Here is a 24,283-nt window from a genome sequence, read left to right as displayed (position 1 = left end):
TGCAAATTACCTTATTACTCATGGATAGCATTACATGTCCCTTATACATCTTAATCTTCAGAAATGCCATTTAAGTACCTAATTTAGAGAAAACTATAATATGGAAGCAGTTTCATTGTAACATATTAGTATTTGGCAGCCATATTGGAATTATGCTAATGAACCTTTCATCCAATAAAATTCAAATGGTTTCCATGTGATTCTTCAAATCTAGAAACCCCATTTTAGAATCTTAAATTGTGAAAATATGTCATTGAGAAGCAAAGCTATTACAATATGTAGATATTTGGTAGATATATTGGTTTTATGCAAATTAGGCATATTTCCTGTGCTTTAGTATGTCGTTCAGGGGTCCTCAAAGAAACGCACTATGGTGAAATAAATTCTGTTGCAATTTGTTTCCTTTTCCACCTTAATTTACCTAATTATTTACAATCAAAATCTAGCTACTGTTATGAGTAATAACACTTCTGTTGATGTCACTGTCATTTCTATGCATTTTTCATGAAGCTGTTCTTTTTCACCATAGTTTGAAACTAAACAAGAGCCTGATAGGTGGCACCATTGTACTGACAATTATTTTGGTTGATATCTTTTGGAATTTATTAATTTCATTAATAACTTAAACCTTACTATAAAATTCACACTTACCTATACAAGTAATTCATTGAAGAGCATGGTAAAAATTGAAAATAACCTGTGGGTTACTATTGTGTATAGTAAACCTTTGCTTCTACATTTTAACTTATACCACCCACATACTATGAATATATACTATCCTTAGACAACATAAAAGAATAGAAAGAATCTGTAACACAAAGTATGGTACAAAAACTGGTAGAAATTACTTTAGAAAACTCCTTTCTATAATGGTTATCCTTACAAGTATATTTCTTATGTTTATCAAGAATTTGATTCAAAAGTTGCTAGGAAAAACAGTTCAGAAATGTTCACAAACTGATACTGTTATCCAGACTTACCTTTAGCAATGAACCTCTAATAAAGCCATCAATAAATTAGGATTGGATACCTGTATTATTCTAAAACCTTGCAAAACTCTACAAATTTTCCTGGTTCATTCAGCTTTCAATAACACACATGAATGTAAATCTAAACAATGTTTTGCAAAAATAAATGAACTAGAGTAGTGCAGCCCATTTGTCAGTCAGAAGGGAGATTTCAGCCAATCCCCAAAACAGTTAAACATTTTTCTTTAAATATAGCTGCTGAAGTATATTGTTTCACGATTAAACTTAAAAGTACTTTAAAAAGTCAATATGGTACGAAACAAACTACAAAATTTTGGAATAGTATGCAGTTGGAAAAAAGGTTGGGAACCAATGAACTAGAAAAATCCTGCACAGTTAAAAAATGTTGTATATGAAATAATTTGCACTCAGTGCCAAGCTACATATACTTGAGAAATCAGTCATCCAGTAAATACACATTTTAATAAACATATATATCATTCTGATATTTTAAACTACAAAAAAACCTACTGCCAGACATTACCTCACAGAACATAAGACAATAAATTAAATTCCCTTTTGTATAAGACTTTTAGAAAAATCTTCATTTCTAGAAAAGTTACAGAATCTTTTATGATCCAATTAAATAAACCTTAAATAAACAGAGATAATTCTTGGTCATTATAAATTACAGTTTATATTTTTAAAGTTATTACGTAAACACATATGTGTGTGTGTGTGTGTACATATATATATATTTATATTAATAAATATATTAATTTTAATTTTGAATTCAAAACATTTTATTTTCCTTCTTTAAACAATTACGTCCTTTTAATATTATTATGAAATGTAATTTGATACCTCATGAAATTTCCCACTGTTTTGCCATTTGTCTATTGTTGTAATGTGTACTTTCAGTATAACTGTTAATTCAAACATCAGTTTGTTCTTTTTTTTTCAGTGATGCTCTAACTCTAGAGAGTGAGATATAAGCCAAAAAATTGGCTTTTCTAATAAGAATTTTCTTTTCTGGAGTTTGATTTGTTATTATTTAATGAAATTATTTCAGTCCTCCAATCAACTCTGCAAATTTTAAAAGCTGAAAATTTTTTTAGTAATGCTATATATATGTATATATATATACATATATTTAATCTCTACTCTTCTGAGGTTTTATACTTTGGAAAGAAGTCAAAATAGTGAATGATACTTTTTTACTAAATAAACAAACTGTAAGATGCAGCATGTAGCTCACTAACCAACAAAAGTCAAAATATCTTATGTTCATTGTTGCAACCTGGACCATTTGGTATTATTCTTTGGGATCAACACTGACTTGCTATAACTATTTCAATAATTAAAATGTAGCATGAATATGAGTATAAGGTACACACTATTTTATCATTATTGTCTAGTATTATTTCAGTTGTCTTTAAACAACTTAAATGGCTAAAACCAAACAACTGCTACCAATAAATTAGTGCTGCAATAGTCATTTTTGTGTTCACTCCAAATAAAATCACTATCAAATTGCCATTTACTAACTCCACAAGGTTATAATCCATGTAATTTCAAATTGACTGATGTGAATAATGAAACAATGATGCTTTCCTATAGCAGTTACTTAAGTACCTAGTTTTCTGTGCCTACTTCTTCCCTAGTGAATCAAAACTTATAGCAGAAATCAAGTCTTTTTAACTAATAAAATTCAATTACATCATTCTAAAGCTAATGTTTCAGGCTTTAATTACATCAAAATAATGCACACAACTGAATGTCATGAATACTGGTGATATCAATTACAGAATACCTGAATGCATTCCATCCAAAGTGACATTCTTAAGAGATATGTCAAAGAAAATTTGAATGTTTAGAAAAAATAATGAAAACAATTCTATACTTACACAGTTAAGTTTGGTGTGTTGTCTGTTGTATAACAACATAAAGTCAGAACAGTTTTCAGAAGTCACAACACAATCAAATGCAGTTCCTACACATTAAAAAACTAAAAAATCCAATGGAGAGAGAGAAAACACTATATACAATATCCTCTGTAAATGTGAATTTCAATACATGAAGGAAACAAAAAGACCTACAAAAGTTAGAATTCAGATTCATAAAAGACAAATACATGTGGTAACAGCCCATCATGCCAGAGACGATGACCACAGGATAAACAGGAATAATACTGAAACAATAGTATATAACCACAAATGAGAAGAACAAAGATAAAACAAGCCTTATCATCCACCTAACTAATAAAACATTCATTCAACCTAGCATAGAAGTTAGAAAAACCTGGATACTTGTCTTTAAAACATTCCAATAGTTAGTTGAATCAAATTCTAAAAGGGAATATCCCAGTTGAGTGGATAATGCACCAAACTCCTATCAAGACACAGGGTCATCAGTCACTACTCACACAGAAATAGTCCATCTCAGGACTTCACTGAAGATGTCAGCAGATTATCAACCAAATCATACTAGGATAAAAACTAGTTAGTAATTAGTATCTAGCTATAAAAAAATCAAATACAAAAAATTACTTAATAATTAATAATTAGACTGAGATGTTCATGTAGACTACATTTTGGCTTTCAAGAACTTTTTAGAACTTTTTTAAAAATTTCTGAGACCATACAAATATTCGTTTATGATGAAATCATTCAACATTTAGATACAGATCATTAGTAACTCTGCCTGAAAATATTCATAAAACTGGAAAATCATTCACTGTATCTCTAAATGGATCCAGCTCTCTAATCCTGATTATCTTAGCAATCATTTGGTCAAAAATTTGGTTTCAATAAACATTTGCTATCAAAATGAAGGGCTGAACTGTGATAAGTTACACGATTCAATAGTATTAATAATTATTATGTTTTAATATTGCCATACTTGTTCTGGCTATCTGGTTAATAATTACAAACTCATCATAATCAATTAGAAATAAGATTCTTAATGTTCCAGGGATTTCAAGCCACGCTCTTCTCTTCAGCACTGGTAATATTCTGTTTCCAGGAGCAAAGCTTCAATCATATGATGTAGTTCTTCGTATGTTGTTGTTATCACTGAATCCTCTTCTAGAGGAGAAAATAATTCTATCTGCTCCTTATATTCTATTAAACAAAGAAAATAAATAAATATTTGTACATATACAAAATATTTAATCTACTGTTAATGACTAACATAATCCATACGATTCAAACACTATTCCACAATTATTTTATATTATTCAATTAAAAAAAATTAAACAAACGATATGTCATCAAAATTCAATCAAGGCAACATGCTTAAAAATCAATGATCATACCCAAATCATATTTGCTAACTATTTTATTTATTCTTTCACTGCCATGTTTACAGATAACTATCCCACTACCAGATTTATTTTAAGATACACAACAAAAATAAACAACATGTGTTGTAATATTTCATTATTTTCTGAAACTAGTAAACTTTGACAAGTTTGAAGGGGAACACCTGTTCTTCATGGTGGTATAAAATTCCAAACTCCCATTTAAAAAAAGATGCTTAGCAAGCTCTTAAAGAAATGTTGATCACAGATAAGACACTGACAACAAAACTGCTGAGCAAAAGCATAAAATCTATGCTTTTACACAAATAAGGTGAATATAAATAAGGCAGCAAAATATCTTATTGAATTTTTTTTTGGCATTGTCTTGTTTATTCAACTAAAACTTTTGTTACAGTTAACAGTCTTATTTGCATCTTTCAAAAAAACCTATTTAACAGCTTATTGAACAATCTGCATTATCATTACTACTGATTTGATTTACCAGGCACTCAAAGCTATAATTAAAAAACTTCACCTCTAACTCTATTTCTGTAAGCATCTAAACAAGTTTTATTTTACTTTAAATTTATTGCTATTCTACAAATGTTTTTACATTTTAAAAACTATTAACAGTTAGTGAGTTATATGATCATAATATTATAGTATGAAATTATTTATAGATAACTATAAAAAGAAAATAACACACAATATGAATACAGACTAGAAAACTGAATGTCAGTTTTGTTTCACCAAATTTTATTCATAATTATGTTAAATGTACAAGGCAATAACAGGTGCCATTTACATTTAATAAAACGACAAGATACTTTTTAAGATGAAATATGTACAACAAAAGTTTAAGATTGGTTAATAATTAAAATTTAAAATATACACATATACTTGTGGGCATCTACATGAGTATATGTATATGCATTGTTAATTACATGGATATAGGCAAACATAAATGTCAATATGTTACCTAGTAAATTATTTTAAGAACTTGAATTACTTGACTGACTTTTGTTGGGTTGTAATAATTAGCAATTCTTAACTGTATGCTTATGAATTTATAAGAGAAACATAATCCAACAAAATGTATCTGTTTGTGATTATATCTTAAAATAGTTAAATCACACATAATCATTTAAATGTGAAAACTGTTTTTATTTTATTACTATTAAAACAACTTATTTCTGAAAGATAGAAAGCACAGGAGACTTACTAGGGCAGGTTTTGAGTTGGATGTTTTCTTTTGACAGATGCATTAGTTTTGACATTTCTGTCTTCAAGTAGAGGGTGCCCAAATTATTAGCAAATAACATTCGAGTATATACTTGAAGCATCCAGCGGTGATGACAAGGGGTTTCAGGAGGAGGGAGCTATGAAGTTTGATATATATCAATTTTAGCCCTGTTTATACACTAAATTTGAGAAAAATTGATGTTACTATTGAAAAGATAAATGATTAATTCTCTTTATGGTATCTAACTCTATTAAAAAATTAAATATTTCATGATAACATTAAAATCATACTCCCATATATACTGCAACAGAGATAGAGTTTTTGCTGTTAAACTGATCACATTAATTATATTTCATGGGAATAGATTAGGTAAATTACTGGATTTTGTTTTACCTGAGAAATATATATGAGCTTATGAAGCTGCTGAAATAGTGGTAGGACTGGATCTTTGGTTTCTTGGAGTTTTCTTGGTGACAAGGATAAGGAGAAGGAAGAACCAGCTGGAAATACGAAACATACACACAGTTATACATTTAGGGATTTTATGGTGACAAAAACAGTCAACCATTTGTTCATGGGCTTGATCAAATTGGTTAGAAAATAGAAAAATGTTTAAATCATTTTGTATAAATATGTATTCAAGATTAAACACTTCTCAGCTATTAAAAAGAGAGTAAAAACAACCACTGAGAAGAATATAACAATCCATTTTAAGCCTACATAACCAGGCTTGAGTTTTCACTTAAACTATAAAAATAAATGGTTTTGTTGAGTAAAACAATAATTGTAAGTATATTTACATATAATTTTATTATAATGTATGCCCAAGACATTATTTACAAGTAAAGTTTATTTGTTTAGAAGTTTGAGCAAAGCAACACAAGGGCTGTCTGTGCTAGCTGTCCCCCATTTACCAGTGATAGACTAGAGGAAAGGCAGCTAGTCATCACCACCTAACGCCAACTCTTGGGTTACTCTTTTACCGATGAATAGCAGGATTGACCATCACATAATAACACCACCACGGCTGAAAGGACAAGCATGTTTGGTGGGATGAGGATTCAAACCCATGACCTACAGATTGTGAGTTGAGTGCCACTCAGAAGTAAATAAAAACTTTTTAAAAAAGGAAGTAAATGTAGTGATGGCTAATATTAATTCTTCAAAGACAATGCAAACAAGATAATAGGGATGGCACTTGCATCAATCCTACATAATAGCATAGACACACAGTGTAGTAGAATGTTAATAAATAAAAATATGATATATTAAGATCAGTTGTGATTGAGTAGTTATATATATATATATATATATATTGCTATACAATACAAATGCCATCCCTACTATCTTGTTTGCATTGTTTTTGAAGGATTAATATTACCCATCTTTAGATTTACTTCCTTTTTTGAAAAGTTTTTCTTTACTTGTTTCTTTCAATGCAAGTTCAATACATGTAGGAAGGTTGTATTTATAACCAAGTTCTAAATACAATGAGGTTCCAACTATAAATATTTATTGTTTATCTATTATTAGCTGGTAATTCCTATAACATCTTGTACTTAAGCTTTTTAAAGGAACACCAAATTTCTGTAAGAAAGCTAACTTCAAGGGGTTAATAATAACATATTTACACTAGAATTATGATTTTTTAAATTTACTAATAGTTATTAATAATACTTATAAAAGTGGATACTCAGTTTAAAACTATGTCACCTCAGTGAAATTGGTGGACACCATTGTTTTGGTTTTTGAGTTATCATGTAATAAAAAAAGCAGAATAACAAGAAATTCAAAATTTTTTGCTATGATATTTACAGACATTTCTGGAACTTGTGACTCAGTCATTACATAGATACTGTTATAAAAGGAAACACTATATATTACTGTAAAGTTCTGATGACCTATTGAGCAGATATTTAAAACACCATTTCGATAAACAGTCCAAGCCATCCCTACATAAATAGTGCTACTACCTCCTGATACTACTGAAATATGTAATGTTGTTTTCAAAATATATGCTTTGTCAATCTAAATATTTTGTATGTGTGTGTTTATCATTAATGTAAATTAATTCTTATCAAGCTAAAACCATGTTTCAGAAATGAAATTTCTACTGAAGTTAATTCTATCTCATTGTTTTATTTTCAAGTCCACTAAGTATCTAATTTAAATAACATATGAAAGAATTATAATATATATTCTTATAAACGTCTTTTCTAGTATCATATTAAACACCAAAATCACTGGTTTTAGCAAACTTAAAAATAAAGCTACATGAAAGTTAATTCTGACATTAAATCTTAAGTGAACAGTTGCTAAGATGTAGTCTTTACTTTAAGTATACTAATCCTTTGTTATTGATCTCAAGTACATTAATAAATTTGTCATACTGATATTGCCATATTAGCAGTTAGTGTATTTCTACAGGACTTGAACTGGATTTGTAATGTATGTAATAACAGGTCTACAACATCTCTCCAGGGTTTCAAGTATGATGAGACATTACATATTCAATAATACTATTGACATATTTAAACATTTAACTCTTAATTGGTCAAAGAAGTTTTTTTACAGAATTTCAAACACATTCTATATATTTTACACTGACAAACTCTGACATTAAGCCAGCTGTAGCCTGTATAGATATCTATATTAAACAAACTGTGTTGAATAATTTCTAAGTTCCTTTTAAATTGTGTTTGTCTTGGTAGTTTTATACATTGGTGAAAAAAAGCTTGAAATTATAGAACAGTCTAACAGGCTGAATTAAAAAAATCCCCAAAAAATCATCAAATGTATTTAGTTGAGTGATAATCAGCAAAGACATCTTAAAGATGATGGAAAAAGTATGATGGTGTAGGTTTACTTACTTTAATCTGGTAGTAATATCTTCAGTAGGACTAAAATATTTTTAAGTACAGTTGTATTGTGAAAGTTTAAACACAATACACATCAAACTTACTGTACAGTAAATCCAAAAGTATAACTTTGCTTCCACTACTTTGCTAGTCATGATATTAATCCACTTCATTTTTCAACAATAGTTATAGGTTGTAACAGAAGGGCTAAACAACCAAGTCCGAGACCCTTAAGGCTGAAGTGTAGCCATCTTTAGTTTAGAGATTCTAATCAGATAAAATCAGTCAGCAGCTACTATTAATAAATAGTGGGATTGATACTTGTATTTATAATGTCCCCATACCTGAAAGTGCAGAGCATATTCAGTAGTAAATTATGACTCAAACATTGGACCTATTAATTCATAGCCTGGCACCTAACCACTAGGCTTCACACCAGCCCATTTCTGAAAGAGAGCTTATGATTTATTTAATGCTAAAATTTATATACCTATTGTCTAATTCACTATGATACTGTTATAGCAAGAGCAATGTTTAGGATTTATCAACAAAAACTAAATATCTAGCTTATTTATTTCTTATTATTCATAATATCTGTTAAACAATTAATAATGGATTTTTGAATTAAGCATAAAATATATATATATGAAAAAAAAAATTGTTTAGTAGAAGATACTAGTTGCAGAGTGCCAACCAAAAAGAATAAAAATATTATCAAATAAAGTATGTAAGCCTGGAATGATGATTCAGATATCTTTCTCTATCCTTTCTAGTGTTATTGATCATAAAGAAGTAAAGTTGGGGTTTGACTAAGACTTTCAGGGATTGGTTTTCAAAAGTATGACTGGTTAATGGTTAAAAATTAGAACTAACCATATCTCCAAATTTAAGTCTTTATTAAAATGTTATTTATACTACTATTGGTTGAGAAGCAATACTTGTCACATAAAATCACTTGATCTCATGTAAGAGTCACAGAAAAAATGATATACACTTGACATATGAATGTCAAGTTCTATCAATAATGTGGAAAAATAAAATACTGTATAAATAAACAGTAAAAGGAAAGAAGTATATTCCACATAAACTGAAATATAAAATATTATATGCCTATCTCCCAGTATACATCATTGCTAGGCTACCTGGTAAAATGGTAAGAAACTCTATAACTCCAAAACTTTTGAAAGACAGACCCTTCTTCATTGATTTTTTAAACCTATGTGCCTATGAGTGCTTGTTAACACCATTGTAAAATGGTAAGAAGTTGTATATCATTAAACATAACTCATAAATGTTTCAGTCAAATGCTGCAGAATAGTTAGTCCAGCACATCATTTACTTGATATGATACTGCTAACAAAATATTCATAAGCAGGCAGAGAATATTGTACTCAAAAATAACTCAAAACATTAATACTCAGCCTCAAGTTATTAAAACAATGCAAAAAAAATGGTAAGAAGTTGTATATCATTAAACATAACTCATAAATGTTTCAGTCAAATGCTGCAGAATAGCTAGTCCAGCACATCATTTACTTGATATGATACTGCTAACAAAATATTCATAAGCAGGCAGAGAATATTGTACTCAAAAATAACTCAAAACATTAACACTCAGCCTCAAGTTATTAAAACAATGCAAAAAAAATGTTGATATCACATATAAACAACAGATGCATATTTTGTTTAGGTAAAATGTTTTACATTCAGATTCCTGTTCAAGAAGATTAATTTAATTTCCTGCCTTCTATATTAACTGACCAGCAAGTAGCAAAAGTTAGTCTAATGATATTTCTACTGCTCAATATAAACAAAGGAAAGTTGATAAAATTAAGTTATTAATTTGATTCTTCTTGTTATTTTAAACTTATTTAAACATGAAAATCAAACTCACTTCAGATATGAAAGCACCACAGAGTTTTAAAAGGTGTTTCAATTCTTTAGTGTGTGTGTGAAGATAGCTGAACTTCTTCATTTAAGTCAGCTCAGTAAACAGATGGTTAACCGAGACAAAACCTGACATTATCTGTAGATTATGTAACATAAATTTCAAAATTTGACTTTTTTTCTAGAAAGTTTAAAGTGGAGATCCATAATAGAGAGGGACTAAATAATATTGTTAGAGAAAGTTTAACAATGGATTATGGTACTTTGTTCAATGGATTAGTGAATATAACAGTGAAAGTTAAGAATCAATATTTTAAAGATTCTGAAGAGGGATTAAACAATAATTCTAATAAGGAAGTTATAAGTGATTACAGTAAATATGTTGAGGAATAATATGATTAAAATAGTGGTGAGCTTGAAGTATCTGTATTTATATGAATCAAAACTTTTCAAAAGCTAAGCTGTATAACTCGTATTTGCAACTGTGTTGAAAAGGTATGTTAGCTAAAGTACAAAGCATATAAACAATTAAATAATAGGATTACATAATACTAAAGGTGGACAACTACAGGCATTCAATAAGCAGACATCAAAATGACAACTGCTTGGATTAAAATACATGTCTTCATTTTCTGAAAGAATTCATTGTTAGGTCTCAATATAGCAATGAAAATATCTTATACAAGACTCACATTTTTTATGTCAGTCTAATATTTTTTCAATATAACTAGTAATATTTGGTGATTTTTTGACAATTTTGTCTTAATGTTTTTCTTATATTAACCAATGAGCACTTTGTCACACCACATATATCGTACAAACAATTATCTGGAGACCAGTCTCTACAATACTCATAACAGTAATTTTTAAAAATTCTGTCACTTAATGATACACATGGAAAGCCAGATGTTAATATATATGTAGATCAGTATTGGTCTAGCCACATGCAAAAACACATTAACCTTCCATTCACAGCTGAGACTCCAGTGTTTACAATATTACATGAATGCTAGACTACTGTTATTATTAAATATACTTTTTAATGAAGTTTTTACTTATTTACCTGAGAATGTATCACCAAATTTTTTACAAATCAATGATTAATGCTCTAACACTAATTTCACAAATATGGCAAGTATAATGAACTCTTGAAAAAGTATTCCTTATTTTTCAATTATGTCAAAATCATTTTATTATAACAAAAAACAACATAAATACCCACCTTTAGCATGTTTGTTTAAAGGAAAACTATCAGTAGGATGACTTTGTGGGAAGTTCAGTGGTACTTGCTTTTTGACTTTGTCTTTTAAGCTGAAAAAAGTTATAATGTTCCTATACTGAAAATGTATTTCCAATAGGCATTTACCTCCTCTGACAAGTTAGCTATTCTGATTCAGTGTGGCCCTCTATATGCAAACTTTTTCTTTATGTATCCCCCAAGCCTTGCACCCCCTATTTTGTTGGAATTACTGTATTCTGACATGTCTATCATCCATATCATTATGTGTCATCTCTTAATAAATAGTAACATGACATGCTCACATGATACGTGTGACTCCCTCTACACTCCTCTACCGAATCTTCACTTCAAAGTTTGGCAGAAGGTGTGAGCACCGAAGAAGTTGGGAGGAAGGTTGGGAAGTGTGAAAGGAAGTAAGTACCTATCGGAAATACATTTTAAATATAGATAAATTATAACTTCCAATACTTTACTTACTTCTTCTCACAAGATTAGCTAGAATTCCACATTGTGGAGGAGGGACCGGTGCATGAGAACGAAAAAATTACCCCCAAAAGTGTCTGAAGGATACCCCTGACAATGAGAGATATAAATACAAAGATCAGCAGAGGGGAACCACACCACTTCTGAGCCAGGTATACTCTTCGCCAATGTGTAGATTGTGTAATGCACAAGGGTAGAAATTGTGAGGTGTAAAGTAGCTATGGCACAGCAGACCATACTCAGTAAGTCAACTACATCCAAAGCCTCCTTCATGGAGTTCTGACATCCATGCGAGGGTAGGATTAGGATCATACCATCTTCACTTCAAATCCAAGAGTTTGGGATTAAGACCTGCATTGATTTCTGAGTATGCCACGAGGTTCATCACCGATCTATCGATCCGGGAATTGGTATCTGGTATCGAAAGGATGTCTATTGCATGGGATCAACTCCCCCAATCATGGCACAGGCCAGCACCATCCAAAGGCAACAACATCCCCATAAGGAGAGAATGAGAAATTGTCAAGGATAGCACTGGAACAATCCCATGTACTACTGCTGTGACCAAAGACATCGAAGGGGTGAACTGCAATTGTGATAGCTCAACTGCAGTGTTTATGTAAAGTGTATCAAGAGGCCACGTCACCCAGTAAGGCAACGGCTCAACTGCAGTGTTTATGTAAAGTGTATCAAGAGGCCACGTCACCCAGTAAGGCAACGGCTCAACTGCAGTGTTTATGTAAAGTGTATCAAGAGGCCACGTCACCCAGTAAGGCAACGGCTCAACTGCAGTGTTTATGTAAAGTGTATCAAGAGGCCACGTCACCCAGTAAGGCAACGGCTCATTTCCAGCACTTGTATAAAAGGAAGTGGGTGGCCACGTCATCCTGTAAGGTGACAGCTGAACTCCAGTGTTTGTGTAAATAGTATCAGAAGGCCACATCCACCAGGAAAGCGACAGCTCAACTCCAGTGAGTGTGTAATAGATATCAGGAGACTACATCAACCAGAAGGTGACAGCTCAACTCAAGTGGTTGTGTAAATGTTAGCAGGAGACCACATTTACTGTGAAATAACAGCTTCACTCCAGTGGTTTTGTAAATGGTGTCAGGAAACCATGTGATTTACTAAGGAGATGGCTCAACTCCAGTTTTGTTGTGTTAATGTGATCAGGAGGCTATGTTAACTGGAAAGGTGACAGCTCAACTCCTTTGGTAGGAGCTCCCATACTCCACTCAAGAAAAGGAGAGTGACAATGCAGTGGAGAGCCCAGAGGAACATCATCACCATAGACAATGCAATGGGTGACTATGAAACATTATTTTGAAAAGAAGACCATACCGAATTATTCACTCGAGGCATGGCAGGGATGGGCAGCAATCCCCTTCTGCTTTACCCATGCAGTCCATGGGTGATATGGTCAGGAATGGGCATGTGAAGCAAATTATCATGAGACAATTAACTATCAAGTGATCTTGTGGAACACCCCATCTCGACAGTGAACATGTGAAGCCATGGACGAGAGAGCACGAGTCAACATGTTTGACAGTGTGGATTTAAAGTTAAAGAATAGCTGATCAAGCAACACTTGCAACAGAGCAGAATCCATGTGATAAAACGGGAAATAGAGGCCCCTGAAAAAGGTAAGACTAAGGCAAGAATATTAGGCATGGGTAAGACTAATATTAGATTCGGGTACTATCCCCCAAATATGTAACAATGAATGGATAGTACGCACAATAGTAAGAATGGGTGTACTGATCAGAAGTCCATTCGGGACAAGGCATGCTGATCCCCTCACTTAATTGTGAGACAAATTGATCCGTATGTACCCAAATATCAGAGGAGGGAGGAGGTACCAAATATGGTTGAGAAGATGGCTCATGTAACAAGGAAGGACGAGGTGAATAAGAGATAGGAGAAAAGGGATAAATCATCACAAGCCTGAGACACAAAATCTGTGAAGACCGAATTAGGCCTAGGTGATTCCTCAGGTTGCAAGTGGGAAGGAACAGCAAACCCTGGAAGTAGGAAAAGACAATCAAACTCCTCGTCATTCTGAACAATTTCAGCCAACTCAGGAGGAGCTGGGGCAATGTCAGAGCACAAAGGTTGATCCATGTATCATTCAATCTCCCGATGTGTAAAAGCATAGAGATCTACTGTCGGATAGCCCGCACCTGAGGCTTAAGAAAAAACAACTGATCATTAGTGTGACACTCAAAGTATATATATATATATAAAACTCATAAAGGAACCACTTTGAGCAAAAAAAAAATTGTTCTTCACACTGGAAGCACTAAGCATACAAAAGAAGATGTCTGAGCTCAAATGCTGCCAAATGAGAAGTGAAGGTTTGGTAGAAGAATGTAGAGAGAGTCACATGAGCATGTCATGCTACTATTGGTTAAGAGATGACACATGATGATTTGCATGAGAGACATGTTATAGTGCAAGGCTTGTGGCATGCATAAAGAAAAAGTTTGCATATAGAGGACAGCATTGAACAAGAATAGCTGATCTTGTGAGGAAAGGTAACAAATACAGAGGAAGGGTAATAAAGGTTTTATTACACTCAGTAACAGTTTCTTTCCCATATCTACATATTTAAGAAGTTTTAAGCCAAAAACAACATCAATAAAGCAGAAGAATTTTTCAGCATTTTACATTTATGGTGCTGATAAAAACATAACAATCACCATTATAATGGGTAATCATGATTGCAAAAACATTCCAATATATACTACAAATAAATATTGTTATGTCTCCGTTTGTTAATTAACTTTCCGTAACTTCGTTCCGACGAAACTTTAGCGACACAAGTCTCTACTTAATAAAACTGGTTTATTCTTTCCAAATATAACTTTACGATACACTTAATTTCAACAATCGCGCTAAAACAAACGCTATAACAACGAACATGCTCAATAATACTCTCTGACTGCAGATCAATTACTCACTGTCTACACACACATTAATTCGTCACATTGTCACCCTCTTATATATATATACCAGACTACCCTATATCTAGTAATCTCCCGACTATTCCCGAAGGTTCGAGAGAAGTGGCGTGACATTAATCACATGACCTCGCTCATGCAACAATATCTTTAAACTGATCTCATCTTTTGTTATATAAGACATTCTTGATGTTAGGAATACATATAGGTTCAAAAAATCAAAATAAGACAAAAATATAACAAAATCTTTCTAAAGGTGGGCCTTTTTTCCTCAGGGGTAAACCCTAATGAAGAAAGTTCCACATTTTGAAAGTGCTTAAATTATAGGGTTTCCTATTTTTGTCATACAAGTCTAATATTTATGAGTAATTTCAAAACTTTCATTGGAATACATTAGTTTATGAATATATTTACAAAAATTAACAGCAAATGTTTATGGACTATACTTATTGCTTAATTAATTAAAACCTCAGTATATCCATCTTAAACTCATGAGTGCTCATGAAATAGTGCATTTTTAAAAAGTATCTTAATTATTTTTTTAAAAGAAAGTTCTGATATGACCATCATTCTTAATAAAGCATTTTTCAAATTTCATTCTACTTTGGTATATCTAAAAATTTAAGCATTCAAAAATGTAACCTTTTTCTCTTTTCCTTTTCCAGCTGCAGTTTTCTTTCCAAAATCCTTTGCTCAGTGGAAAGTGTATCAATGGTTGCTACTAACTGAGAAGCTGCCAGACTTGCCACAGTAGAAATGTCAGGTCGTCGATCTGAGTCTACGATCAGGCAGCTGTAAGAAACAATACAAAAGGCAAGAGGGTTTATTGAGACATTAAACATTATTCTAATCTCTAGTTCATTAATTCTGCATTCTACTATGGAAACAAAACCAAAATTTAAGCAGATATTACACCAGAAGTTAACAGTTTCTTACACTGAAAATGTATTTCCAACAGGTACTTACCTCTTTTCACACAAAGCTATCTTAATCCTTGTTTGCCCTCTAAGTATTGCTAAAAATACTTTTTGTAATCAGCACACCACTCTTTATACTCCATCAGTTTCATGCCATTTCAGAACATATACATATCATGTGACTACTCTCCACCAATAGTATTGCACTGCCTATACTGGCACAGCTAGCTCCCTCTGCTATTCCTGATCAATCCTCAATTTCAAGAATTGGCAGGTATTAAATAAAAACACTGGCAGTGGGGAGGAAGAGTAGGAAGGGAGATGAGTACCTATCGGAAATATATTTTTAGTGTAAGGAAATTTTAACTTCCAAAATGGTCTTACTTCCTCCCACACAAAGTTAGAGGAGCCAGTTTAAGTGCACAAGTATCAAAACAAGTGGTAAGCGACTGCCCAGAATGAACGGGTGTGTTACGAGATGAAAATGAAGCACACTTGTAGGGTACTGCACTACTTCTGGAACAGGTATGCTTTTTGCCTAGGAAATAGGAAAGTAACACAAAATGGGCAGAATTGGAAATACTGGTACAACTGAATGCAGTAAGAATTCAAACGGCACTGGAAAAGTGATGATATTGCTGTATGTTCTGAAGAATATATATGTTCCATTTGACACTGGATTGTGCCTGATATTGTACCTGTGTTAAAAACCTAGCAAGAAATGCTAGCAGTGAACCACAGGAGCAAGATATAACAGAATGAGTTAGGTACCTACCCAATTTCAACTTAACAGACAATGATTCGTAGCTTGTCCTCGGCATTAGTAGGGTTGGGGAAGAGAAAAAATGGAATAACAACAAATGGTCAGGGCATGAGGACCACACAATCTATTTATGATGACATCAATTGATTAAGTTATTTGGTCTAGTGTGGTCCATCTGCACAAAAAAATCCAGGGGAAATGCAAGTAAAATAGGATGAAGGTATTTTGTCTAGTGAGGTCTACCTAGGCAAAAAATATCCAGGGGAAACTCAAGAAGGGTTACTTGTTTTTATCAATTGATGAAGTGATATTGACTAGAGCAGTCCACTTAGGCAAAAATATCCAAGGGAAATGCATGTAGAGATGGTACCATGTTCGTTATTATGAATTGATGAAGTTATATTTGTCTAGTGCAGTCCAGTGTTAAAAAACTGTCCTAACATAATGTTTTATGACAAGTATAATAGATTATAATCATGCTTTGCCAGCTTGTAAAAGGTGTTCATACCATAAATATTTTACAGATGTCTTCAATCAGAACTAATAGAACATACAATTTAATGCCAGATTACAACTTTTGCCATTAGCTACAATGTCAACATGTAATAGCAATGAAAACTGCAAATTACATAAAAGACTGATAAAATTTGATGTCAAAAGAAATGATATGAAAAGTATCAGCTGCAATTACTTGATACCACAACTGGTGCAATTAACAATGACAGAAACACTTTAACATCAGACATAATCTTGAATTGGTACCTACTTGTAAATCCATTTCTGAATAGAATTGATACAATTAAAATATTAATCATAACTATTAATGGAAAGCAGAAAACTAGTTTTCAGTCATCTGGACTTTATATGTCGTGTCTGACTGGTGTATATTCAGAACTAACAAAAGGTGTTTTCAAACTGAAAAAGTTAACTGAGTTAATTTCAAAACGAGTAGACTGGACTTGATACCTAAACACCACATACAGTGGCACAGAAAAACTTTTAGTTTCCAGGGCTCAACTAGGGCATGCTCATACTGCAAACAACATTTTGGTTGATCCTTTTATATACATGTATACAATACTGGCTGAGTCTGTGGCCAGTTACATGCATTAATGTTCTGGTATTTCACTATATATATAATTAAATCAAAACAATATTTTATAAACAAATAGCCAGACTACCCAAACAGGTAACATTTAATCTTACAAACTAAATGATACAGTTAATTATGATTCTGTTAACTCATTGATTTTATATTTGTTCCACTTCTACACACTTTGCACAACCCCTCCTGCAAAAAATTAGTTGTTTTTTTTTCATTTAAGTTCCTTTATAGTTCAAAACTCTATCACTTCTTACTTAGGCACATGTGTAAGCCAGGCCTGGTTTTAGCTGCACTACTGCCCATAAAGGAAGTTTAACCAAAATGCATATCACAAAAAATGTTTTCAAACTCTTAAAATAAAAGATGTCAAAAACATATTCATCATGCAGAGTTGGTTATTGTATAGCTGTATTGAACAAAGTAAAATAACTAGTAACACTTCATGTAAACTCAATTTTCAATATCCAGGAAATGCTGTTTTTAAAAACATAAAAAAAAAGGAAATGACAGATTACAAAAACTGAGTGCCCATAACACTGGGCTGTGGCATGTAACTGTATGTGATTTCTATAAGGTGGGCTAATAAGTAAAATCAAACACTAAACTATAACATAGGAAAGTACATTAATGATACTTATTTCTTTCACTAATCACTTGGAACAGATAAGTTGTTTAAAAAAGTATAATATATTAAATTTCAAAACTGTAATAGGGAGAATTGATGCTTTATCACATCCCAAATAAAGATAAAGTTAATCTATGATTATGTTACCCTAGACAGTATTAAAATAATGTTTGTTATTACTTATAACCTGAATAAATCCAACTAGTAAAAGTTTACTGAATCAATGATTACACTGCTGTGAACAGCATAGTTCTTGTTTTGGAGAAGACAGGTTAAAATATTTGTATTCTTCATCACAAAACAGATAATGCCTACCCGAAGTTTTAATCCATTCTGTGTTGAGATTTAAATATAGTTTATTTAAATATAGTGAAACTATTGATCGTTGAACAACAGGATCAGTTGATTATACACAAAATGGCATAATAAAATTCATTTTCATAATTTCTATCTTTATTAAATCAAATTAAGCATCTTCAGTAACAATTTAGGAAAAAATATCAATGTATCTGAAAGGCTAACTTTAAATTCAAATAAATATCATGAAACTTCTAAAGAGTTGATTCATGTTCACTATTATATTTATAAAAAAAAAAACAACTATTCTTTGATTCAATACTACAGTTGAATCTTTTTCCTTTAACAAACATATTGTTTGTAAAATAAATACAAAACTATTTATGAAAAGAGAAATGCTAGATATTCATTTTAAACAATTATAAGTTACCTAAACATTATATTTTCATTACATTTCAAGCTTTAATTACCTTTCAATTATGTTGACCAATTTATCACAAAACTGGGAACTGGATATTGGGTCATATTGGCCTTTAACTATCTAAAGTACAGAAAAAGAATAAAAGTCACAACTTTGGTGGCAAATTTCAATCATTTAGTATTTCCCATAACTTTTTTTTAGTTGTTATTAATTAGTAACTAAGAAATAAAACAAGTTTAAGCAGCAAACATGTTGTTATTAATTATGTGCTATGTACCAAAGGAATAACATTTAAAAAGGTTTCCTCAAATGTTCCTAAATATTCATGTATATCATAAAATACTATCTTGAAACTTTGCAGTACAGCTACTATGTTACTGCAAGTTTATTATGAAACAATAAATACTACGTAGTTGATTAAATGGTATCATTAAATGTAAAAGTTAACAAATAGCATTTGCAGTGGCACCAACAAGTTACATGATTGAAGTACAATATAAGCTAGCATAATAAAACCCTTTTTGCCATTATTATAAAAAAAAGTACAGGCTTTCAAAATATTATAAATAAAAACTGATATTATAACACATATATATACACACAAATAATACCTTGAGAGATTATAGTATTATAGCTGGAATAAGCTACAATATTACGTGTATCGAAAGATATACCTTTGAAGCAAGTGCCAGTAAATTCTGAGACCAAAATGGTGGGTGTAAAGTACACAGCAGGTATATGACACATCCAAGAGACCAAATATCAGCTCTTTCTCCATATGGCTTATGCTGGACTATCTCTGGACTGCAAAAGAAAACAAACTAACAATGGTACTTGTTTTCTGACTTTGCTTTTTTAAGCTAAAAAAAATTATAATGAAAATATGTAAGAAACAACACAAAGAAAGATAAATCACACAGTTTAAAAGTTAATAAATACAGAGGAAGGGCAACAATCACAGCACCAACTTCTTTCCCATATCCATACACTACAATCTGTTTCATTATTTTATGATTTTGTATCCTACTATGGTAATACGTCAGTAGAAACAAACCCTATATTGATGCAGATATTACATCAGAATAAGAATTTATTCTATGGACACAACACATCACATTGGTGTACTTTATAGGTTATGCTGAACTATCTCTGGACTGCAATAAAACACAAACTAACAAGATTCTTCAACTTTTCTTTGCATGTAAATATGTAAACTAACAGAAAATATAATCCCATAAACCAATTCCATAAAATTAATCAGTATTACAAAATACATGGCAGGATAAGCTGCTTGTTATTTTGTTGAATTTTGAGCTAAGCTACTCGAGGGCTATCTGCAGTAGACATAATTAATTTAGAAGTGATAGATTAGAGTCAACATCACCTACTGCCACTCTTGAGCTACTCTTCACAAAAGTTACTAAAATGTGAAAATTAAAAACTTCTCAGCTTAGCCTAGAAAACTTTAAATTACAATACTTCAAGCACCTGTATGAAATATGACAGCACATCATTTGTTGTTACATTAGTCAACAAGATTCAGCTAATGAGCTCCTGCTATGATGTAATGCTTTCCATGCAAGGACTACAGCTTAAATGGTGCTAAGCACATTAATAAAACGATAACAGTTGAAAGTGTTAAAGTGACTCAGAACTTTCTCATCAAAAGATCCTATGATCAGAGGATAAAATGGTATTATTCATTTTATTTCATATTTTCATTTCACTGTACATTGATGATTTTTCTACAGCTAGTGTTAGGGTAAAGAAAATAAGAGACAAAATAAACAGTTTTATCAATAAAAAACATTTAATTCATTTATGGTTCTAGAGGATAAGCAAATGAAATATGAAAACTGTTAGATGAAAATAAATATTCTTATTCTTAGCACAGAACTTACCTTTCACTCATGCAGGCTCAGTAAAGGCTTCAGAAATTCATATTTAGTAGAAATACATTATTAAAAAAATTATTTTTTGTGCACAACACTTTCAAAATTGGTCAAGTCAACCAACATCACTCTTACAGGATTAAATCATGTCTGTTGAATAATTCTACAGAATAAATTAGTAGCATCAATGCTATATAATCTTCAAAATATACATAAATATAGGTTCACTGTGGTCTCTGAGCAGAAGGTATCTCTGAACATCATAACTTACAGATCACCACTATAAGAAGCCTACCTTCCTTTTTTGATTTGCCTATGTCTAAAGTTACTAATGAAGGATGAAACTTCCCTAAACTGGTCTAACTGATAAGTGGTTAACTGAATGACAGATTGAGCTTCACATTTCTCTCTAATATTTTAAACAGTGTGTCTGTTGAATGAACTGGAAAAATAATTTAGTAGCATCAGTGATATGTTTGTTTGCTAAAACTATGTGTGTGTGTGTGTATATATATATATATATATATTCATTGTGGTAAGTAAAAGTAAACCAAATCACCATTTCCTTAAATATATAGTACATATACACGAACACAAAACTAGTATATGAATTTCTATTTTGTTTTACAACAAATAAACTTACCAACAATACAACATAGTACCAACTACAGAAGTCACATTACTTTCCCTTGAGAATTTTCTTCTAGCTAGTCCAAAGTCAGCTACAGAAATCAAAACAAAAATACTTATTTTCTACTTTTTGATGAGTTTAACCATTTGTTTCTGTATTACATTTATAGCACACACCAAACTTTACCAGATTTATTCCCAGTTGATTTGAGATGAGAACTGTATTTTCCATTTTTTTACATAATAATAAAAAAATTCTAACAAAATGTAGAATTTCCTTAGGCTGCTGGAAATAAGTATCATCCTTAAACCAATGTATGCAACGAAACATGAGCAAAGAATAATTTTGATTTAGCTCCACTTAAGTTAACTCAAACTGCACATTTAAATAAAATTTTGAGCTCACTTTATTAAGAATTATGATGGTTGAGTATGTTATATTAAAAGATTTTGAATATCCAAATCAGCAAGTCACATGAAAACTACAGCTAATATAAAGTCACAGTGGAATGGCACATATTAGAACTACATTTTAGCATTTCATAGGTAGTATGATGCTACTGAAAACTGATTGCTTTCTAAAAGGGTATGTAACAACCTTTTGTGATACAAATAATACATACATTCAGATCATAACATTTACTAACATTGGAAAACAAAGGAGTTTAGATCAATGTGGGGCTCCAGGACCATAAAGAAAGAGACCTGCATTAAGTAGTACCCCGGTCACAGTAACAGATGAGAATCCACGACCATAAAGGTCAGTAGCAAAAGCTGTCCACATCTCTAGACAAGAGTATGCAACATAATCAAAGACCTCTATCTCAAAAGGTAACACAAGTCACCTGTGCACAAGTTTGCTTACATGACGTATCAATTCAACTGTCACATACCTCAAGCATTTGGAAAATGAAACTTATATTCATCTTATTCCACACAAATAAATATTACTGAATATTATATGTAACAGAGAAAATGAAGTAGAATTTAATTGGGCATATCAACTATGTTTTACAAAATAATTTCTCTGAAGAGCTATTACACAGTTAGCCAAAAATACTAAGTTTTTATTTTTGATGATTGTCAGAGTGTGAAAAAATATTTTAAGTATAATGTTGAATTTATGCTTTGATTTAAAAGCGCTTTGTTGTCTACACTTAGGAAGTGTGTATTTAATATGCTCTGATGGACAGTTTTTTCAATAATCTTCTTATTGAATGTTTTCATTGCTTATCACCTCAAACTTACTAATGGTAAGTCTGTCTCGATCTCCCAGCAGGATGTTATTTGGAGTCAAGTCTCTGTGGATGACATGTTTGTCTACATGAAGATAATGAAGACCTTGAATCAACTTGAAAAACAAGACAAGAGCTTTCAGAATAGCATTACACTTTTATACAAAAAACTTCATACATTTATAATATAGATCATAAAACCATCTGTCACTGAACCAAGAATTGATATTGTAAGTAACTTTATCATCACTTGAAATAATAGTTAGCATCTGTCAAATTATCAGCCAAATCTGGAAAATGATTTTTAAAATGTCTTAAAGAAATCACTTAAGTGAACATTTGATAAAATTACATCGAGTAGGTTTTAAATGACTGATAAATAATATTAAAATGCTATAGAATAGGGTATATGAATATCTTCCATGTAAATATGGAAAGTATAAATGTAACTGATCAATATACAGCCTATCATGTGCTTGTATCGTATAATGAGAGTCAAGGAGAGTAACACATGAAATTTGAGACTTGAAATCATAAAACAGTTTTGTTTCAATTGTATTTCAATCAGTCAAATAACTAATGAACAACAGTTGTGGAAAACAAAAAGACTTGTTCAGTCACATTTTAGAAAGTAATGTCTTGAAATGTCATAGAATGTATGTATAAATAGTAAACAAAAAATACTTTATTATTTTAAGTTTAGTAATTTATATTCTTTCATTGCTAATTTTGTCAAAATTAAATATAGCTTTTGTCTTTTTCTATATTACTAAAATTTCATAATCCCATGTTGTGTACACTTAAAATTATTACAATTTATGCCACTGTTCATAATTTCTAATAAACCTAAATAGTAGATTGTTAATATCAGTATGTTGTTGAACAAAATCTTTGTACATGCTAGTGAAGTAAATTGTTGGGCACCTTTAGAAATACCTATTCAATATTTTACTGTAAATGTAAATTGAAATAATCAACCCACAGTACGAAAAACTTATTGACTTGCAGAATAAAGTTTTTCTCTGTAATATAAACAGAAAAACAGGATAAACCAAATGAATAGTAAATATTTAGGCCAAATATATGCTAATTTGTTAACTCAGTCACATTAACTTGTATTAGTGTAAAATTATATTATCCTTATGTATAATGCATAAAAAGTTTACAATTATAAGAAATATTTCATTATTAAAGCTTTTATTGATAAATACGAAATAATACCCAATCCTTATTCAAAATACACTGTCTTCGTACAAGAAAAAGGTTTTTTTTGCTGGCTACTTCATATAATAGAATGGCAATTTATAGTCTTTTACCAGACAAAACTATTTCACACTATGCCTTATATTACACACCATAACACTCAAGAAAACTTCTTATCTAATAATTTACTGTATTAACTCTTTCAGCCCAGGCTCGATCCCTGGGACCAACCTTGTAACCATTTTGTGCTTGTTA

At 31.2% G+C, this 24,283-nt stretch overlaps 1 protein-coding gene across 9 annotated transcripts in view; it reads right to left on the bottom strand.

Moving 5' to 3' along the window:
* Nucleotides 1-1,764: 1,764 nt before the first annotated feature.
* Nucleotides 1,765-24,283, bottom strand: part of LOC106461032 (serine/threonine-protein kinase Nek10-like) — a 98,483-nt gene continuing 75,964 nt past the window's right edge. For 7 of the 9 annotated variants that reach the window (XM_022387846.1, XM_022387847.1, XM_022387848.1 and 4 more), the window contains 9 exons: nt 22,839-22,941; nt 21,604-21,682; nt 19,743-19,872; nt 19,118-19,188; nt 15,583-15,732; nt 11,480-11,568; nt 5,906-6,012; nt 5,492-5,648; nt 1,765-4,090 (listed from right to left, as the gene is read on the bottom strand). In XM_022387846.1, coding sequence (XP_022243554.1) covers nt 3,966-4,090; nt 5,492-5,648; nt 5,906-6,012; nt 11,480-11,568; nt 15,583-15,732; nt 19,118-19,188; nt 19,743-19,872; nt 21,604-21,682; nt 22,839-22,941 — 1,011 coding nt within the window. In that variant the 3' untranslated portion in view covers nt 1,765-3,965. Of the gene's footprint in view, nt 4,091-5,491; nt 5,649-5,905; nt 6,013-11,479; nt 11,569-15,582; nt 15,733-19,117; nt 19,189-19,742; nt 19,873-21,603; nt 21,683-22,838; nt 22,942-24,283 lie in introns of those variants that run through there. The other 2 variants (XM_022387850.1, XM_022387854.1) reach the window with 2 other exon arrangements.

The sequence above is a fragment of the Limulus polyphemus genome, unplaced genomic scaffold (assembly GCF_000517525.1).
Source record: "Limulus polyphemus unplaced genomic scaffold, Limulus_polyphemus-2.1.2 Scaffold884, whole genome shotgun sequence".
Lineage (NCBI taxonomy): Eukaryota > Metazoa > Arthropoda > Merostomata > Xiphosura > Limulidae > Limulus > Limulus polyphemus.
Note: the sequence above shows the minus strand (reverse complement) of the source record. Positions and strands in the feature narration are given on the sequence as shown.